At 34.5% G+C, this 21,738-nt stretch overlaps 1 protein-coding gene across 1 annotated transcript in view; it reads right to left on the bottom strand.

Annotated features, from left to right (window-relative positions):
* ABCB5 (ATP binding cassette subfamily B member 5) overlaps nucleotides 1-21,738 on the bottom strand; it is a 115,614-nt gene that overhangs the window by 39,426 nt on the left and 54,450 nt on the right. The window contains exons 14-18 of the mRNA XM_028119335.1: nucleotides 19,554-19,715; nucleotides 14,929-15,063; nucleotides 5,599-5,742; nucleotides 4,544-4,648; nucleotides 4,289-4,366 (exon numbers count right to left, since the gene is read on the bottom strand). Of these exons, the coding sequence (XP_027975136.1) occupies nucleotides 4,289-4,366; nucleotides 4,544-4,648; nucleotides 5,599-5,742; nucleotides 14,929-15,063; nucleotides 19,554-19,715 (624 nt within the window). The remainder of the gene's footprint in view (nucleotides 1-4,288; nucleotides 4,367-4,543; nucleotides 4,649-5,598; nucleotides 5,743-14,928; nucleotides 15,064-19,553; nucleotides 19,716-21,738) is intronic.

Genomic DNA, 21,738 nt, shown 5'->3' with positions numbered 1-21,738 from the left:
GGGCGTGGGGAAAAAAGAGAGAAGGAAGCAAACTGTAAGAGACTCTTAACTATAGAGAACAAACTGAGGGTTGATGGAGGGTGGGGGATGAGCTAAATGAGTGATGGGTATTGGGGAGGGCACTTGTGATCAGCACTGGCTGTTGTAAGTGATTAATCACTAAATTCTACACCTGAAACCAATTTTACCATGTATGTTAACTAACTAGAATTTAAATAAAAACTTGAAATTAAAAAAAAATTTCCAAACCTTTCTGTCTAAACTGATGAATGATAAAAAGTCTATCTCCTTCTCTTTAAGACCCACATAGGCAAGATGTTCCCTGACACTTCATATTACTTCCTAGATCTTATAAGCACGGGGCATTGTGAGAGGCTAAAGAGGCAAAAAGGCCAATGTAAAACCCCTGTGGCCAAGAATCATGTGATCTGAAGGAGATAAGTCAAAAATATAAGCAAAAAAAGGATAATGTTATAGCCAATTTTATTTTCAACAGAAAATAGAGATAGCACATCTTAGCACTTCTCAGCCTGAGGAATTCTGATTTCCTTTTATTAGCTATTGAATGTTTCCTCCCACTCACTCAAACCACTTATATCTCTTGTGGATTAAAATCATGTGGAGCCTGTCTCTGAAAAATGACTTATTTTTAGTAAGTGAAGAGTAAAAGAATTGTTGGCTTATAACTCAGCCAGGGCCCTGACACCCAGGTTACATGTTTCTGCCAACTAAGTAAACAGAAGCATAACAGAATGAGGGCTGTGTATTAATCACACAGTTATGTGAGAAGAAAACTCCCGTGGAGGAATATGGCAACAGTGAGGGTGGGTACAACCTCAGTATGACAGCACTACTCTGGAAGTACAACCTCAGAATGACAGCCCCTGCACTGGAAAGGTGTTCCAAAGAGTTAAGGATCCAAGCTACCCAAAGAGCATCCTATAGAGATCACAATTTGCACTACCAATCATCATTTTGAAAACACAATTCAAGAGCCTAACATACTGTGAACACACATCAGCAATGATAATAATTATAGCATTCTTGAACTGGAAGACATTACCTGTTTTTTTTTTATTGTATACTCAAAAAAAGTAAGATAAACTTTACATTTTCTAATTATTTCTATATTTCAACATGGCATGGAATGCACAAAGAAATTTTAGATACACTATAAAGTAAAAATCTAGAAAGGATAATTTATTATGGAATATTACATTCTTGATTCTAGAGTAACTTGTATAACACACTAGGCATAGGATATATATGTGACGAGTCTTAGTCATTATCTATGTTCAATCAATAAGATGTCCAAGATTACTTTCCAACAAGTCAGCAATGTGTACTCCAGGGACTGTATTCCAGCGTAGGCAATATATGCTAAAACACTTAGAGTTTCTGGAACATAGCTGGTGTTGAGTAAAAATTAGCTTGCTTTTTCTTTTCCTGATGGTAAAATGATTGTAAGTAAGACTATCAGGTTTTTTGAGACTAGTAAATCCATTTTTTCCCTATAATTCAATAATTATACTAGAAGTAAAAAAATACAATAACATTATGATGCATACATAGTTGGTACATATTTTCTCAATTAATCATCATAACTGTATGAGGTAGATACTATGACTATCCATATTTTATAAATGAGGAAGCCAAGGTACTGAGGGATTAAATAACTTGCTCAAGGCCACATAGCTGGCAAGTGCTGAGGCCAGGATTTGAACTTAGGCAACCAGATGCCAGAGTTTTTAATCAACTATCATGTTCTACCTCCCATTTAACTGAAGCATTATAGTTGAGTCTCATTACCTGTTTCTCTTGCTTCAGGACTTGTTACCTCAAATCCTTTTGGAGGTAGCTTTTTGAAATCCCTTAGTGATCACCGTTAATTCTATCATCTCATGATTTAGAGACCCCCAAAGAAGCCCTAGCCAATCTAATTTAAAGAGAAATAGGCAAAAATACATATCTGTTCAGAAATCCAGCAGATCTTTAGGTCAATATTTATCGTTAAGAAATTAAATTTAGCTTTGAGCAATGAATTATTTTCAACCATTGAAGTCAGCAACACTGAGAACATTCTTTTCAATTGGAAGGATGTCAAGTAATCAAATAAAATACAGATTTTATACCTGCAAAAAGACCACACCTGATTCCATAAATACCTCTACCTCAAATGAAGTTTCAAAATAGTTATAAAAAACAGTGCAAGTTTCAGGATGCTTTCTAAGCCTTAAAAAGTCTTAGGACAAAAACCAGGTAATAAGAGTTAGGCAAAAGTACACATTAGAAGTCCCTTAATATAGACAAAACTGAAACTGGGAAGGTATTTATAAAGAAAAGGCCCAATATCTTACTCTTCTTTTTCCCCAATTTGAAAAAGCAAAGATAAGAAGCAAAAAGAATGCTAAAGCATGAAGAGGACAACCAAACAATGAGCTAAAAGGGACTGAGTTGAATTTATGGGCAAATTTAATAACATCTGCTGAATAGCTCAGAGTTTCTGTGTGTGTCTTTGAATGTGTGTGTTTTTTGAAGGATCATAGTTTCTCGTTTATAAATCGGGGAATTCTTATGGGCAGAAGCTACTTTATCCAAGAATGTTACTGTCCAGCTATTTACATAGCTAATGGTAGGCAGAGCATTAATGTCTAGTATTAACCTTCACGATATTGGATTAACAGTAACCACTGGTTAAACTGGCTCCTGGGCTTGAGACTCCACCAAAAGCACACTCTGAACCTCTAGAGACAAAGTTCAAAGCAGTGTTTGGAAAAGTTATATATATTCTTTTGTTCAAAACATTCAGACATTCAGGGTACACTGTCAAAAATTCCTGGAAATTGAAAAAAATAAATTTCCTTGAATGTGGAAAAACAAAAATGAGCAGAAACTGTCAATAAGTGTGAAATATAGTATTAGTTAATTAAAATCCTACCTAATTCCATCAAATATTTGAGTAAAGGATATGAAGTGTTCATAAATAAAAAACAAAATTAAAGTATAACTTTAACTTGAGTGAGTTGTGCAGGCATTAAATGGTTTTATGATCCCTCAAGTATATTTTTGTTTTTCTGGATTAAGGAGAGTCTTCAATTATCTCTGACAGACTTTTGAGCAGAGAATGTCAGGCCCCAACTGCTTCAGAGCATCAAGTTGCTTTGAGAAAACTTGCACTTGCTTTACTGAATTTTGTAGCTTGTAGTTCCCCGAAAGCAAAAAGGCCTAGGATTTTTTTTTCTTTCTCAAAGATTTTATTAAAGGTCTTTACGGATTAAAATCCAGTCTCCAGGTCCAGCTGCCAAAGAGACCCTGTTATGCTGTGGGTACTGGCTGTGGCATAGCAGGCGGCTCTGGCTTCCCACCCTTCTGTTCCGAGATGGGGGTGGTGGGCAGTATCTCAACTTTGGGTTCCACAATGCTCACATGATCCGGCAGGGGCTTCTTAGAAGGCCAAGTACTTTTGTTACTAGGCAGCCCTCTGAGCACTATTGCTAAACATCACAAGATGTAAAAACTGGCTTTGACGACTCAGCTGGAGTGACAGTAATTCTATTTCTGAAAAGCAATGACCTTGGCAGGAAGCTATTTCCTCCTGCACAGGGAGCTTTGGTGACAGAACGTATGGTGAAGGGCTCCGAATGAATATTAGCTTTCAGGGAACCCAATACAGGGAACGCAGCCTCCTGAAAGAATTTTAGAAGTGCCGATCTCAGACATTCCTGCCACTTGCCCCCAAGATTCACTTCTTAAGATTACTACTTGATCTACCTAGTTTTACTTATTTCACAGGTGGCATTGATCATCTGTGTATGGCAGGCCAACCTGCCTCAATTCAGGACTTTTCTGATGAGGACAGAGAGATTGGCTGCTTTCAGAAGCATGGAGTGAAAAAACTTAAGTTATGCACATGGACGAGACCTAGAAGAATTACCTCCTCCTTTTAAAATATGTTCCCTGAGATATTGTAGCTCTTAATTCTTCTCAGGTTTTATATGACCTTTCAATCTGATCCTAAAACACTACATTATACATTTAAAAAAAGGATTTGTCAAGATAAATACAAGGAGAAAGGAATTCTGTTTTCTATTTTCAAACAATTTTGAACTTGCTCCTATTAGAAAAATATACTGTAAGAACTCTGATGTTAGATGCTGCTTAGAACACAAAGAGCATGGTCTTAAGGGATCAAAGGAAAGATTGTGTCAAGAAATTGACTTGAAAAACTACAAGTTGGAATATTTAAAAATACATTTTAAATAAAATAAAAAATCAACTAAACACTGACCTGATACAACATGGCTTTAAATGCCAAATGTCTTAATCTCATAGTTAAAATTTCCCCTGCTCTGCCATAAAATAATCCCTGGAAAACAAAAAGAAAATCTGTATTTATTCTTAATTCTCTTTTCTATTTCTTTGTAACATTTAGTCACTACATTTACTTATTTATATTTTATTTATTATATTGTTATTTTTAACTCAGAGAGGATGACATAAAAAATAATCATGTTCAAGATTGTTTAATTCATTAAAAGCTTACCTGAATGAAATAACTGACAAAGCAAATAACACCCAAAATGACAAATATCATGGAATATATCTCAGCATCATGCTTTAAGGTGGTTTTATCATCATTTTCAAACATCTGAAAAGGAATAGATTTTTTTATCAGGTGATTGGAAGAAAATCAAAAAGAAAGAAAAAACTGCAATGTCTATCAGGAATTTTGAATGGATTTCAACATAAGAATAAGATTATATATACATTTTGGGGGAAAATAAGTGCACCATTATTCTATCCACTATGTTCATTACACATGATAAAAAATGACTTGCTGTCAAATTTCTCACTTAAGCTATGTAAATATGAGATCAATGAGTCTTCTATCTGCTATTATTATCGCAGTATATTTTCCAAGAAATCACCAGTTTGTTTGAATTACTATTTCTAATAATTGCTAATAACTTAAGTTTCTTAATATTCTTCTATTTATGTACTAAAGTACATTTAAGTACAATGTACTTAAAGTACTTTAAATGTAATGTGAAACCTTTATACATGTCCCTAGAAATTGTTCCTAAGATTAGTAATTATACATATATTGGCATCTATGTTGACAAAGCGTAGCTGTGCAAATCTGGGAGACTGAAGACTTAACGTGACTGTGTTCTTGAATCCATCAGCTCTCCTGAGTCCCTTGGCACAATCCCAAGCTCTTGTTATTTCCTCTCCTTGAGCTGGCTGGTAATAAAAAACGGCCATTGTTCGGACTAGTTGAAAGAAGAGTAGTTGTATTTGTCTATTTTATTGCTTCAGTGCTTTGGAATGCTGATACAGCACTGGAGTCAAAATTAGAAAACAAAGTAATTTCTTTACTGATTGCCCTGTCAACAAGGCCCAGCCAAGACTTCACAATAGAGGCTGGTTTATCCCCTGAGAACGTTTGTTAACCTTCCTATCATGGATCCTACACTATGGGTGACCCACTGCAAGTCCCAATTTCCCCACTGCTGGGTCAAAGTACAACAGGTCTGTTCTCTCAGACTATATTTTGTTTAAAATTGTTAAAAATATTAGCAAATTAGCCTTACTTACAGTTATGATTTTTGCAAAGATGATGGAAAATACTGGATGAACAGTTCCATTTAGAACAGCAGCCAATGTCCCCAGAACCACAGAAAGCCATTCAGACTTGATTAATTTAAAAATTTTAAACAGAGAAACTTCAGGAAGACTTGTCTATGAATAAAATACTTTGGTTAAAACCCCAGTTTGAGAGCATAATGGAACCTAGAGAAGTTAGACAATTTTAAACAGATTTGTAATGTAAAATATCAAATATAATAGGTGGCAGAGTAAATGTAGAATATTTCTTAGAAAAATTTCACCACCCACATGACTTGATGTCCTCAACATGTAAATCTTACCCCAAAGCGACTATTTGTGCAATTTATCCTTTTGGTATTTCACTGTTACTGTCATTTAAAAAGTACAGATTAACTCAAATTCTGACAGCTAATACTCTCAGAAGAAATGATAGGCATATTTTCTTTATTCCTAGATGGAATATTATACCCTAGGATAAGACAAAAGGAACTAAGCATAGACCGAAAGTAAAAATTTTACTAGCATTTCAAGCTTGAAAGTTTTCCAGTTTCATGACTTATTTTCAGAAACATTTTTTCTAATATCTTAGTTTAAAGCTTGTTTTGGGGTTCCCATTCACAAGTAAAATTCTGCAATATCTGAGCATATTACTTTAAATCACCAAGCCTCAGTTTCTTCATCTCTCCAAGGGGGATGATATCAGCTCCTATAGTCTCAGATTATTTTTATTAATTTTTTAAATATTTTATTTATTTGAGAGAGAGAGAGAGAACACAAGCAGGGGAGAGCACAAGCAGGGGAGAGGGAGAAGCAGACTCCCCACGGAGTAGGGAGCCCGATGTGGGGCTCAATCCCAGGACCCTGGGATCATGACCTGAGATGAAGGCAGCCTCTTAACCAACTGAGCCACCCAGGCACCCATCGGATTATTTTTAGAATTAAGTTTAACTCGGTATTATTATAGAGGAAGGATTATATTGTGCAAAAATCCCAGGTCTTATACAGAGAAAGCAAAATGCAAGTAACTATTTTGGTATCTGTCAGCTCTTTCTGGGATGTGTGGAGGGTGAATGGGGAGATAGCAGTCATGATGATCAGAGGATAAATAATATGATAATGATTTCTCCTTGCTCTTGTAAACATATGTAGTGGATTTATTTCAGAAACCTAAAAAAATCTTGTGAATAACTTTGTTGTGAGTAATTACTTTGACTAGTAGACAGCAAACTACTAGGCATTTCATATATTAAAACTTCCTCTTGACATTCACTCTTGAAGTAATGACATTTATGAACCTAATAAGAGAATTCTTCAGGAATGACTACAAAATAGTTGTAATTCTTGCTTTAATACTAGTCTGGCAACTGTAATGTAAACCCTATTGTTTGAACAATAGAACTTTTAAAATTCTAAAGTCTTCATAGTCTATTTTCAGGATGGGTAAACCACAGTTATATTGGGTTACTTAATAATTTGACTATTATCTTTCCTTCTGAAGTTTTCTGAAGATCATCATCACAAAAAGTCTTACTTTTCAGTTAGGTGACTGTTCAAAAGAATATACAGAAATTTAAAAAGTTGCATACCAACTCTTTGTCAAGCACTGAGCAGAGATTTTCTGTCAAAGTTTTTATAAAATTACCTCATTTTGTAATGAAACTAAGACTTAGTGTGTCCCAGGACATAACAACAGTAAATTAGAGACAGTAAATATAGGTAGGCTATCTCACTCCTACAAAATAATGTATCCTTTTGTCTTTGGAAAAATATACAATAGCAGGTTAAAGAAATGGGTATTACTTAATGTTATAAAGATAGAAAAGGATAAAGTAAGACAAAAACAAAATGAAAAATTTCAGTAAGATCATGAAAGTTTCTGTGCTCCCTAAATATGTTTCAGGTTATAGCATGTTTTAAGAGAATCTGATATAAAAATATATGAAATTATAGATATTTTGTAAAGAGATACAAAAGGGCTTTAAAAAATTAAAAACCGGGCGCCTGGGTGGCTTAGTCGGTTAAGAGTCTGACTCTTGATTTTGGCATAGGTCATGATCTCAGGTTTGTGAGATCAAGCCCTGCATCTGGCTCTGTGCTCAGGGGAAAGTCTGCTTGAGATTATCTCCTTCTTCCCCTCCCGCTGGCCCTCCTCCTGCTGCTGCTCTCTCTCTCTCTAAAATAAATAAATAAATAAATAAATAAATAAATAAATAAATAAATAAATCTTTAAAAAGTTAAAAAACAAACCCTCCTAAAGAATTTTAAATTTCATATATTTTAGAGCCATAATGAATTATTACTGTTTTCATACAACAAACTATATATTTAAAATGTACAACTTGGTAAGTTTAGATATAACTATACACCCATGAAACCATTAGATAATGAGCATATCCATTACCTCCAAAATTTTCTACTGCCTTTTGTAATCCCCCTCTCCCACACCTCTCAGCTGCCAATCCTCTTCCCCTACAATCACTGACATGCTTTCTGTCACTACAGATTATTTTGCATTTTCTAAAAATTTATATAAATGAAATCATAAAGTGTGTATTCTTTTTCATCTGCTTTTGTTCAACATAATTACTTTGAGATTTAGTCATAATATTGTATAAATTAACATTTCATTCATTTTTACTGCTGAGCAGTTTTCCATTGTATGGATATGCCAAAATTTATATATCCATTCACCTGTTGACATGAATTTGGCTATTACAAATAACACTGCTATGGATATTCAAATTCAAGACTTTTTGTGGACATATGCTTTCATTTCTCTCAGGTAAATACCTAGAGATAGAATGGCTGGACCAGGTAGTAGGTGTATGTTCAACTTTTTAAGAAATTGCCAAACTGCTTCCCAAAATGAGTTTACCATTTCATATTCCCACCAGCAAAATGTGGAGTACTGGTGGCTTGACATCATTGCCAACACTTACTAGAGTCAGTCTTTTTAGATTTCACCATTCTATTAGGTGTGTCATGATATCTCAATTACAAGTTTAATTTGCACTAATGACTAATGACGTTTGGCATCTTTTTGTATGCTTGTTTCCCATATGCACATCTTCTTTGGCAAAATGTCTATTCAAATCTTTTGCCCATTTTTCATTTGGATTGCTGGTATTCTTATTGTGCTTTGGGAGTTCTCTGGATATTTTGGACACAAATCCTTTATCAGATATGTGACTTACATATATTTTCTCCCAGATTATGGCCTATCTTTTCATCTCTTAAAAGTGTTTTACAAATAGCAAAGGTCTTGATTTTGGTGAAGTTTAATTTGTAATTTTTTTCTCTTTTATAAATTGTGCTTTTGGTGTTGTATCTAGGAAATCTTTGCTAAATTCAAAGTCACAAAGATTTTCTACTAGATTTTCTTATGGAAGTTTTCTAACTTTAGGTTTTATAGCAAGCTCTGTAATCCATTTTGAGTTAATTTTTATCTGTGATCTGAGGTATGGATTGAGGATGATTATTCTGTATATAGTTGTATAGAGGTATAGCATCATTTCTTGAAAAGACTATACATTCACTATTGAATTGCCTTTGGACTTTGATCTAAATATAATTAAACATATATGTGTGGGTCTATTTCTTAACTCTATTCTGCTCTATTGATCTATTTGTTTATTTTTGTGCTAGTGGCATTTTATTTTGATTACTATAGCTGTATACTAAGAATTGAAATTAGGTAGTACAAATCTTCCAACTTTGTTCTTTTTCAAAGTTGTTTTGCTTATTTTTTCCTTTTGATTTTCCATTCAGAAGTAGTTCGTCAAATTTTACAAAAAAGCCTGCTGAAATATTGATTGGTATTGCCTTGAACCTGTAGATCAGCTTGAGGAGAACTGACATCTCAATGATATTGAATCTTCTTATTCATTCTTACTCTTGATATACATGGTATATTCCTCAATTTATTTAGCTCTCCTTTCATTTTTCTTTGTGATATTTTATATATTTCAGTGTGTGGATCTTATAATTTTTTATCAAATTTATCCCCAAGTATTTCATATTTTTGATACTACTGTATATGACATTATTTTTAAAATTTCAATTCCTATTTTTTATTTTTGTATATTGATCATGTATTCTGCAACCTTGCTAAGCTCAATTACCTGTTTTAGTACCTTTTTTGGGGTGCATTCCATAGGATTGTTTACATAAATAATCATGTTATCTTTGAATAAAGACATTTTTATATCTTTCTTTCCTATCTGGATTCTTTTCATTTTCTGGCCTTATTGCATAGGCTGGAACTTGGCACAATGTTGATTAAAAGTGGTGGGAAGTGTACATCTTGCCTTGTTCTTGATCTTAGTCTTTCACCGTTGAGAATGATATTAGCTGTAGATCTTTTGTTGTTGCCCTTTATCAGGTTGAGACAATTTCTTTCAATCCCTAGTTTGCTGAGAGTTATCAGGAATAGACAGTGCATTTTGTCAAATGAATTTTCTGCATTGATTGAGATGATTAGTTTTTTCTTTTAATTTTTTTAATAAGAGGAATTACATCAATTTCTTAATGTTAAACCAAACTTGTACTTCTTAGATAAATCCTACTTGGTGATGATGTATTATTTTTTTTATATAGTGTTCATTAGATTTACCAAAATTTTGTTAAGAATTTTTCCATCTATGTTCATTGTTGGATATTTATCTATAATTTTGTTTCCTTGTAACATCTTTGGTAATTTTGATACCAGAGTAATGTTGGTCTCATAGAATAGGAGCTCCTTTCTCTTCAATTTTCTGTTCGGTAGAATTCACCAGTTAAGCCAACTGGACCTGAAGTTTTCTTTAAGGAAAATGTTTTCACTACAGATTCAATTTCCTTTGAGCAGATGTAGATTATTCAAGCTATTATTCTTTTTTAATTAATTTATTCTTGAGTGGGCTTTGGTAGTTTGTGCCTTTCAAAGAATTTGTCCATTTCATCTGAGTTGTAGGATTTATTTGCTTAAATGTTTTCATAAGATTATCTTATTATTCTTTTAATATCTGTAGAGCCTGTAATGATGTTGCCACTCTCATTCTTGATATTGGTAATTTGTGTGTTTTTTCTTAACTTGTTTAGTCAGTCCAGTGGTTTTTCAGTTTATTGATGCTCTCAAAGAACCAGCTTTGGATTTCATTAATTTTTTTCATTATGATTTTCTTCCTTCTAGTCTCTTAAGGGGTAACTTTATTAATTTGAGGTCTTTCCTTTTTATATAATATAGGTGTTTAGTTGTATAAATTTCTTTCTCAATACTACTTTAAGTCTCATATCATATATTTTTTTAAAATGTTATTTTTTTAAAAGTTTTAATTTAAATTCCAGTTGGTTAACATACAGTGTAATATTAGTTTCAGGTGTACAATATAGTGTTTCAACACTTCCATCCATCACCTGGTGCTCATCATGACACGTGCACTCCTTAATCCCCATCACCTATTTAATCCACCCCCCCATCGCCTCCCTGGTAACCATCAATTTGTTCTCTATAGTTAAGAGTCATTGTTTATTCAAATGTTTTTGCCTTTCCTTTGGGAACATATGAAATACAGTTATAATAACTGTTTACTGTTCCTACTAATTCTACCAAGTGTGTCATTTCTGGGTCTATTTCTATTGATTCAGTTACTCTTCATTTTGGGAACTATTTTCCTGCTTCTTTACTTGTCTGGTGATTTTTGATTAGATGCCAGACACTAAATTTTACTCACTGGGTGTTTTTGAATTCTTTTTTTTTTTTTAAGGAGACTTGTTGCTGAGTGAGGAACCCAGCGCAGGGCTCTATCCCAGAACCCCAAGATCATGACCTGAGCCAAAGTCAGGCACTTAACCAACTGAGCCACCCAGGCACCCCAAAGATTTTATTTTTTTAAGTAATCTCTACATCAAACATGGGGCTTGAATTACAACCCTAAAAACAGGAGTTGTATGCTCTACCAACTGAGCTAGCCAGGTGCCCCAGGACTTTTGAATTCTTATATATATTATTGAGCTTTGTACTGGAACACATTTAAATTACTTGGAAATAGTTTGATCCTTTTGATGTTTGCTTTTAGGTTTTGTTAGTTGGGTTCAGAGCTGCATTTAGAATGGGGCTATTTCTACCCCTCCCACCCCACCTCCCAGGGTAATATTTTCCTTAATATCCAACTCTACAACCCATGAATTTAGAAACTGCTCACTCTGGCTCATTTAATAAGAATTACTATTAAACTGGTGGTTACCAGAGGGGAGGGATGGGTTAAATAGGTGATGGGGATTAAGGAGTGCTCTTGTCCTGATGAGTACCAGGTGATGTATGGAAGTGTTAAATCACTATATTGTACACTTGAAACTAATATAACACTGTATGTTAACTAACTGGAACAGTTTTAATAAAACTGTTTTGAGACGGTTTTAAAATAAAAACTTAAAAAAGAATAAGAACTACTCCTGACCCTTTGTGAGCCTTTGTGAAAGGATTATTCCTTTCATTCTTTCTGGTAGATCTTTCCTCTGTCTTTGGAAGTTTTCTCAATAAATGGGCTGATCAGTACTCAGATGAAGACTCAATGGAGAACCTATGGAGATCTCTGGAACTCTGAGCAGTTCTCTCTTCGTTCTTTGCTCTGAGGATGCTCCCTAATTTGGCTTCCTGTGTCCTGCATGTGTTTCCCTTCTAGCTCTGAGGCTTAGAAACAACCCAGGCAGTAACATGGACCAATGATAAAATTCTCCTCATTTGTTTCCCTTTCCTCAGGGATCACGATCTTGTTCTGCCTGATGTCCAATGTTAGAAAACTGTTTCACATGTGTTGTTTCGTTTTTAGGTGTTTCAAGCAGAAAGGTAAATCCAGTCCCTGTTAACCTACCTTGGCTGGAAGCAGAAATCTCTAATTTCATCTGGTTTTCACAGCAATTGACACAAATGATCTCTTCCTCTTTTTTTTATTATTTATTTTTTAGGAAACAAGGGGAAATTACATTTTTTATTTATTTTTTAAAAGGTTATTTTATTTAAATTCAATTAATTATCATTTAGTGTATTATTAGTTTCAGAGTTAGAGTTCAGTGATTCATCAGTTGCATATAACACCCAGTGTTCATTATTATATCATGTGCCCTCCTTGATGCTCATCACCCATTTACCCCTCTCCCAGCCCCCTCCCCTCCAGTAACCCTCAGTTTGTTTCCTAAAGCTGTAACACTTTTCTTCATCAGCTTCTATGATACTACACTTTCTTGGCTTTCCTTTTATTTTCCAGTCATTCTTTAGGCTCCTTTGTTGGCTACTGCTTTTCAACCTGAATTAAAATTTTTCCTATCCTAGCTGCTTCTCCATCTATAATTTATTTCTCATTAGAGAGCTTTAATCAGGTCCATCGGGTCCATTACTTAACCACCATCATCTTTTCCCTGCCCTGTTCTCCTTGATCCCACCCTGGTTCCCAAATACCATTCTCCACACAGCAGCCAAATCAGATAAATCAGTACATGCACTCTTCTGAATAAGATTCTCTTAATGCAACAGTTCTCAACCTGCTTTGTGTCATGAACCCCTTTGGAAGACTGGTGAAGTCTGAGGATTCCTTACCAGAAGAATTTATAACAATGTGCTAAATAATCCATAGGTCTCAAAGAAAACCAATTAATTGAAATATAGTATTCAAAATATTTACCAAAAAATTCAAAGTTGTGGTAGTTATGGTTGTGCTTCATTATTAGCACATTAAATAACAAGATATAATAGTGACAAGTGTGAAGATATTCTAACATATCTATAACAACTATAATGTGATATCAAAATTTCTGTGATTTTTAGGGGTGCCTGGGTGGCTCAGTCGGTTAAGCATCTGACTCTTGATTTGGGCTCAGGTCATGATCTCAGAGTCGTGAGAACAAGCCCAACATCGGCTCTGAGCTCAGTGGGGAGTCTGCTTGAGATTCTCTCTCTCTCTCTCTCTGCTATTCCCCCGCTCATGTGCACTCTCTCTAATAAATGAGTAAATCTTTTAAAAAAATTTCTGTGATTTCCACTGGTGACATCATAGGCACTGGTAATACTAATGTAGTTTGTTGTTCATATTCATAATTAAATTAATTTTTTATCAACAATAGGTGGGAAAAAAAGTTACGATTTTTTTTATATTCAGGATAGTTGCCTTTGAATTCTATCCAGATTTTCCTGTAGGTCATGGACCACTGGTTAAAAACCCCTGATGACTTTCTGTTAGAGTAAGAAAATCTAAAACTGTTATTGTGGTCTACAAGGTACTACAAGATCTGGTCCCTGAGTATCTCACACAACTCTCTGCCCATACCTCTCTTCTTAGTCACTGTGACCCTCAACTCCAGGCCATTATATTAGTTATTCCCTCTATTTAAAATAATACCATCTCTCTCTTGGTTACTGATTTATTACCTCTTGGGTCCAAATCCACCCTTTTGCCTTATAAACATTTTTCCTCTACCAGTTAAGAAGATGTCAAGCCCTGTCTGTTGAGGGTACTGGAAAAACACTGCAGGAGGAGGGAATTTTTCTTCCTGTTCTTTCTGGGGTGGCTTCCTGGGAAGGCTCCTCCAAGATAAGCTTTTCTCTCTGCTGCTCTGCTTGCAGTTTTGTCAGAGTAGGTGCCTGCTCAGTACAGTTTTCTCCTATGTTTGGCCACAAACTGCTTTCTCCAGTTCTTGGTTTGGCCAGGAGAGATGTAACCAGGGGACCCAGACAGCATCAGCCTGTGGTTTAGCCAGGTCACAAATGTCTGCAGAGGGCAACCTCTCCAGCTTCTGGTTCCAACAGTGCCCCATAGCTTCTGCTGGAAACTAATAAGTTCTGGCATCAGGACAGATTTCCAGCAAACTCCACCAGTGAGGTACCTTAGCAACTTCTCTGCCATCCAGTGAACCAAAGCTGTGCCCTCTGAAGTAAGGCATGAATCTCAGCCTTTTTGGGGGAGAAGAATGAGGACTCTTCCTTGGGTCTCTATGTCAACCTCAGTAGTGGTTGCTACTTTTATCTGCTACCTCTGCATTCTTTAGTGTTCTCTTAATTTTCACTAGCCAATTCCTGTTATGCCCAGAGGAACTAGAAAAAGAAGGACAAGTCCATTCTTAGAAAGTTTTCTTGCCCCCAAAATGACCTGTGACATAAATGGTCTTATTTGAGGGCCACTTTCTTAGAGCATCAGAGTGATATTACAGTGAAGTTTGGGAAAGACTGATGCTTTTGTACACTTAGTATTATAGTAATATTTTATCATAAATTCTAAATATTATAAGAATTAAATAAAAATAATTGGAGGACATGTGGATAAAACTTGTTGATAGTTGAACCATTACCTCTTTATATTGGATGGATTCCTCAGACTTGTCAGGAAGGTCTGACTTGATGCTATTCGTAGAGCACAAAGGAACTGAGTTGATACTTTTTTCAGTAGACATTGATTCCATCTGTTCATCAGCTTTTTTAATATCCTTAAATGAAGAATTTACATGTTACTATTAGAACACTGTTTCCAAAATTCAAAAGACTTTTATTAAGCATCCCTCTAAAACTGTATCACCTCTGATACTGAAAGTCCTATATTCCTGTACAGCTCTTACTGAAGTTTTCAGGCTTGATAGAGAGCTAATAAGTCCAACTTATACTAAAATGTTAGTGGGTGACAATAGCTTATTGTGCCTTCTTTTTCAAAGACCTGTACAATTAACTGGAGAAAACAATGCCTTAGTTCAAAACAATTATTCCACTAGTAGGGACAGATTTTAGTAAAAAGAGCTCTGTGAGGGACATGACTCAAAGATACTCTTTCTGACTCCTTTTTCCTAGCCTTTTATGGAGCTTATAAATTTATAACATATAGCTAGGCACTTAAATGTGATGCTGGCCCTGGGCCTGAGAGAAATCTCAGGAGACAATAACACTTTCCAGGCCTGCAACTGCGGCCCATTCCAAACTGTTCAGAAAGCAAAATCAGTGGGATCAACTCCTAGAGAATAAGAAATCCCAGAGACAACAACTTAAAAAAAAAACAAAACAAAACTGTTTAAATCACAGGATAGGATGAAGTTCTAAACCAGACTGCTCTAAGTCTAGTTTTTGCTTTTCTTGCTACTCAGAGAAATGAGACCAAATTTCATGAAATAAAGGAACTATGTATTTTCTGCTCATCACTATGTGGTGTGAGTAAATCTGTAGCTTCCCCATGAAGAGACGGGGAGGGGAGACAGAAAGCCTTAGGTGGATTTAGGTGCAAAGGAGAATATGCACGTGGAAGGCTTTCCAGTGACTGTGATTCTTGGACAAGCTTAACAACTGTTAATCAGGCATCTCAAAGTACAGTAAACTTTAAGCAGCCTTATAGTATCCTAACATCTTTAATCAGACATTATTCTATGCTATCACTTTCTCTTTTTTTTCTATAAATTTCTCTACCAAGAAAGAAATCTTTTACTTGGCTTTTTTCAGGAGCTATTTACTTTGTGGCAACTTTAAAATAAAATTTCGACCTCTTCTCGTGATAAATTTTTCTAAGAAGGCCGAGAAGGCTGCTACACAAAATAATGATGACAGGAAGTTTTGGTATGCATCTATCTATACCTGTTTTTATTTAATTTTCATGTGAAAAATCACTAAAGGAATAGGTCTGAAAATAATCACGTATGACTAAAGGAATCGGTTTGAAAATAATCATGTATGTTCAAGATAAATAATTACAGCATTAATCTTCATGGTTTGAACTTCTGTAAAAAGTTTGATTGGATAATGCTAATATTAGTAATATAATAAAATTTAGTATGCCAACAATGATTCTAAGCACTTCACATGAATGACTCATTTAATACTCACAGTAATTCATAAATAAGCTACTATTATTTTCCCCATGTTACAGATTGGAAAACTGAGGCACAGAGAATTTAAATAACTCGCCTAAGGTCCTAAAATTATTAAGTGGCAGAGTCAGGATTTTCAAGTTAACAGTGTCTCCAGAGCCCATAATCCTAACCACTGCTATACTGTTTCCTGGGATTGATTCTCTTAGCAACATTAACTTCTTAGTACTTATGATCATCATGGATTCTAATAAACTGATTCATCTGGATACTATAGGCATAGTGGCAAATACACATTTCTAGAGTTTCAGAAATGAGTTACTGTCTATGTAGATATCATGAATTGTTATATTTACTATGCAGTACCCAGAATATTGTAGTTGTTCACTGAATATTAAAAATGGTATTGTTTTATCAGAATGAACATTACTTTAGGTAATGAGAGACTACTAATCCATTTTGAATAAGGTATTTTAAGTATTTAATACATTTATACCACAGACACTCCATTTTTATTTTCCTTACATTGTGAAACTCTTTAACCTAAGACCCAATAATAGAGTTTTTTGTTTAGTTATAATAAAAAAAAAATGTGGTTTATATACACATGTTACTTCAAAGAGATCTGAGTGTTTAAAAAAATCTCAAAATATGGTTAAACTTAACCGTAGCTATTTTCTTTTATTATTGTACTTATTTGAAAATATTGAACTTCATAATTTCATAAATTATTAAGTCTACTCTGGAATGAAAATCATGTAAATTCAACTGGCATATAACAGCTAACTTTTATTTTTAACGGAAAATACAGCCTAATGTGAAATAAAATTGGAAATGGCAGTTTTTGAATCAATATAAGATTATATTTTCAAACTTTTTTTTATTATCACTGCTTTATAGCAGATGTTTAAAAATAATTCATTCTAGCATTGTGGAGAAAGCTAGGGTTTTAAATGTGAAGTTTCAAGTTTGATGAGGAGATGGAGGGTCATAACTTTCTAAATTTCCTAATTTGTGAAATATTATTTATTAAGTTTTAAATTTTAATTCCAGTATGGTTAACATATAGTGTTATATTAGTTTCACATGTATAGTATAGTGATTCAACAATTCTATACATTACTCAGTGCTGGTCATGATAAGTGTACTCTTTAATCCCCATCACCTATTTAGTTTACCCTCCCCCCCCCCAACCACCTCCCCTCTGGTAATCATCAGTTTGTTCTCTATAGTTAAAGAGTCTCTTTCTTGGTTTCTCTCTCTCTTTTTTTTTTCCTTTTACTTATTTGTTTTGTTTCTTAAATTCCACACATGAATGAAATGGTATTTGTCTTTCTCTGATTGACCTACTTCACTGAGCATTATATTCTCTAGCTCCATCCATGTTGTTGCCAATGGCAAGATTTCATTACTATTTATGGCTGAATAATATTCCATTGTATATATACACCACATCTTCTTTATCCATTTATCAATCAGTGAACACTTGGGTTGCTTCCATAATTTGGCTATTGGTTTTTTTTTTTTCATAATTTGGCTATTGTAAATAAAGCTGCAATAAACATAGGGGGTGGATGTTTCCCTTTGAATTAGTGTTTTTGCATTTTTAGGGTAAATATCAAGTAGTGCAATTACTGGGTCAGAGCGTAGTTCTATTTTTAACTTTTTGAGGACCCTCCATACAGTTTTTCACAATGGCTTCACCAGTGTGCATTTCCACCAATAGTGCATGAGGGTTCCTTTTTCTCCACATCTTCACCAACACTTGTTGTTTCTTGTGTTTTTTGTTTTAGCCATTCTGACAGGTGTGAGATGATATCTTATTGTAGTTTTGATTTGCGTTTCCCTATGATGAGTAGTGTTGAGCAGCTTTTCATGTTGGCCATCTGAATGTCTTCTTTGGATAAATGTCTATTTATGTCTTCTGCCCATTTTTTAACTGGATTTGTTTTTTTGGTGTTGAGTTGTATAAATCCTTTATATATGAAATAATAATATTGACATCAAAAATATAATCAGAAAGTTGAAAAAGTAAAATAAACTGCAAAGGGGTGAGATTTGTTGTCTGTACATGACCCCTTGCAAAGTAGACTGCCTTCCAGGTCAAGAGAAGAAGACTTCTTCTTCTTCTTCTTGGAGGAGGAAGTTAGCTACAGCCTAATTCCTATAATTTACATTAATGTGTTCTAATGAAAAAACTATGTGAGATCACCTGGCATGCAGAAATGTGGATCCTAAAAAAAGGAATTTGCCAGAGTGCCTCCAGCATTATCATGACTCCTTCTGAATGGGTACCATAAGCTTTCTGATCTACCTGAGAGGATGTGGTTTATATACACATACATTTGTGTGTACATCCCTTCATTCAGCAGGCATTTACTGAATGTCCATTGTGTGTCAGGCACTGTGTTAGGTGATTCTGACACAATAAAGTAAGTCAGAGTAAAAAAAAAAAAAAAAACTCTTCTGCCTGGTTTCTAAGAACTTCCATGATTTGGCTTTCTAATACAACTGTTTTTGATTGTTCTCCCAACATTCATCTTTACTCATGGAAGGAAGGCTGGTCTTTCTGTTTGTTGCACACCAAGTTCCTTCTTACCTCCGTGGTGCTGTTCCAGCTATGCAGACTTCTCTTCCTCTTCTAACTCCCACCTTCCAGTCTTGAGACCTCTTCATGAAACCTTCCATGGGTAATCTAACTCCCCTTTTCCCCACCAACTTTGGTTATTTCTACATTTTGTAACATCCGTATGAAAGAGTCTGCATTTTGCCTCTGTAGCTAAGTTTTCAGTATTTAAGTAGGGATTATGTGTTAAATTTGTGTTCTAATAAAAAGATGACAGTATATAGAGTTAGACTGTTCTGGATCTGCCATGTACAAGCTTTGAAGCCTATTTGCAGTGTGCCTGGCAACTATTAGGTACTATGAACCCATTAATTCTTTAATTTTCATTATATTATCTAGCACAATGCTGAGGATATTAGTCACATTGAATTTCTTCATTGAGGAATTATAAATAAACCTTGGTTGCTTTGTGAAAACTAAGATTATGATTCAGGACTTCTGTGGAATGATCTCTGAAAAGTTAAAAAAAACCCTGCTAACATAGCATTATGTCACATAAACATACCTGTGACATTGCAAGTGAATAATATAGACCTTGCTTTGCTATTAGTTCAGCATGTGTTCCTTTTTCCACCACCATCCCATCTTTCATAGTCACAATGAGATCTGCACTTCGAATAGTGGAAAGCCGGTGTGCTATGACAATTGTAGTCCGACCTTTGCTTGCCTACAAAACAGTAAGTATAGAAAATAAACATGAAATTAATACAAATAACAAACTCTGCAATATTCAAGAAAGCTTATTGTAGTATTATTTTATTGCTTTTAAAGATTCATTTGAGAGAGAGAGAGAGAGAGAGAGAGAGACAGAGTATACATGCAAGTAAGAGGGAGGGGTAGGGTCAGAATCTTAAGCAGATTCCCCATGGAGCTCAGAGCCTGACACAGGGCTTGATCTCACAACCCTGAGATCATGACCTGAGCCAAAATCAAGAATCAGATGCTCAACCAACTAAGTCACCCATATGCCCCTGTAGTATTATTTTAAATATCAAGGAAACTTATCTGTGAATATAGAAATTTAGACTTTAATAGATTAGGAAGGCCAAAAAATTAGCATAAAAAGAAAATCAGAAAGTTAATTAGATTCTAATTTGGTGGATTTAAAAAATTATAGTATCCTGAACTAGACAGGAAACTAAAGATCATTTAATCTGAGCTATGTAATAGTTGCCTGGCTATTAGTAACTAAAAGTAATTAATTCAGTAACTTAAACTCACTTTTTCTTCATCTCTAAAATGGGGATATTACTAAACTAGTGGGGTATGAAATTCAAGGTAATATATGTCTTCACCTCTTTTAACAAGTATCTTACAGATGTGGAAAAGTACACATAAATGTATAGATCAACACATTTTGACAAACCAAATACATCCAGATGCATAGTATCCAGATTAAAAAAAGGTCATTGCCAGCACTCTGAAACTCTTCAGGCTCTCTTCAATCATTGTTACTGCTCATCCACACCAACGGTAATCACTATCTTGACTTTAAATAGCATAGATTAGTTTTGATTTGCTGTTGTCGGTAATCACTATCCTGACTTTAAACAGCATAGATTAGTTTTGATTTTCTGTTGTATTTTATATAAGTGGAACCATGCAATATATACCCTTCTGTGTTTGTGAATTTTTGTTCAACATTATGTTTTTTGATATTCATCCATTTGTTTTATATAGTTATAGATCATTCATTCTTATTACTGAACAAAATTCCATTTGTATATACCACAATTTATTTATCCATACTATTGTCAGTTGGCATTTGGATAGTTCCAGGGTTTTTCCTGTTATGAATAGATTCCTATACATTTTTATTGGATGAACATATGTAGAGAATTCTTCTAGTTATATACTGAGAAGAACTGCCCAGCTTTTTTAGGTTCTGCCAAACAGCTCTTTAAAGTGGCTGTCCTAATTTATAAACTCCCAAAAGTGCAGGAGAGTTATGGCTACTCTATATTCTAACACTTGGTACTTTCTGTCTTTGTCTGGTAGGTAGGTACTATCATATTGTGGCTTTATTTGCATTTCCCTGATGACTGATAAAGTTGAACAACTTTTCATATGGTTGGTGACAATTTGGATATTCTCTGTTGTGAATTGTCAGGTTTTGCTTGGTTTTCTGTTGGAACTGTCTTATTCTAGTTAATTTTCAGGACTTGTTTATATATTCTATATATGAGGACTTAGTCACATACTATTACAATGATTTCCCCCCCTAAAATGGTTGTCTTTCCACTCTCTTAATGATGTCTTTCTGAATAGAATTAAAAAAATTTTAGTGAAGTGCAATTTATCAACTTTTTGCATAATTTATGTATTTTGTGTCCCTATTTTAAGAAATCTTTATCTACTCTAATGTCACATAGATGTTTTCCTATCTTTTACCTTACTATGTTTATCATTTTGTCTTTCATATTTAGATCTATAATTTATCTGGAATGACTTCTGTGTGTGGTGCAAAGTAGGAATCAATGTACATTTTCCCATTTGGTTAAACAAATGTCCTAACAGCATTTCTGAAAAGACCATTCTTACTTTATTGCACTGCAGAGTTGTCTTTGTCATTAAATCAGGTGACCATTACTTTGTGTCTGTTTTTGTATTCTGTATACTGTTCTACTATTCAGTTTGTCTGTTATTGCACCAATGCTATACTGTCTTAACTACTACAAATTTAAAACAGG

Source organism: Eumetopias jubatus, unplaced genomic scaffold, assembly GCF_037043125.1.
Source record: "Eumetopias jubatus isolate StellerSeaLion01/CBP00866 unplaced genomic scaffold, mEumJub1_p1.0 scaffold_14, whole genome shotgun sequence".
Classification (NCBI taxonomy): Eukaryota; Metazoa; Chordata; class Mammalia; order Carnivora; family Otariidae; genus Eumetopias; species Eumetopias jubatus.
This window is presented reverse-complemented; position numbering and strand designations above follow the sequence as displayed.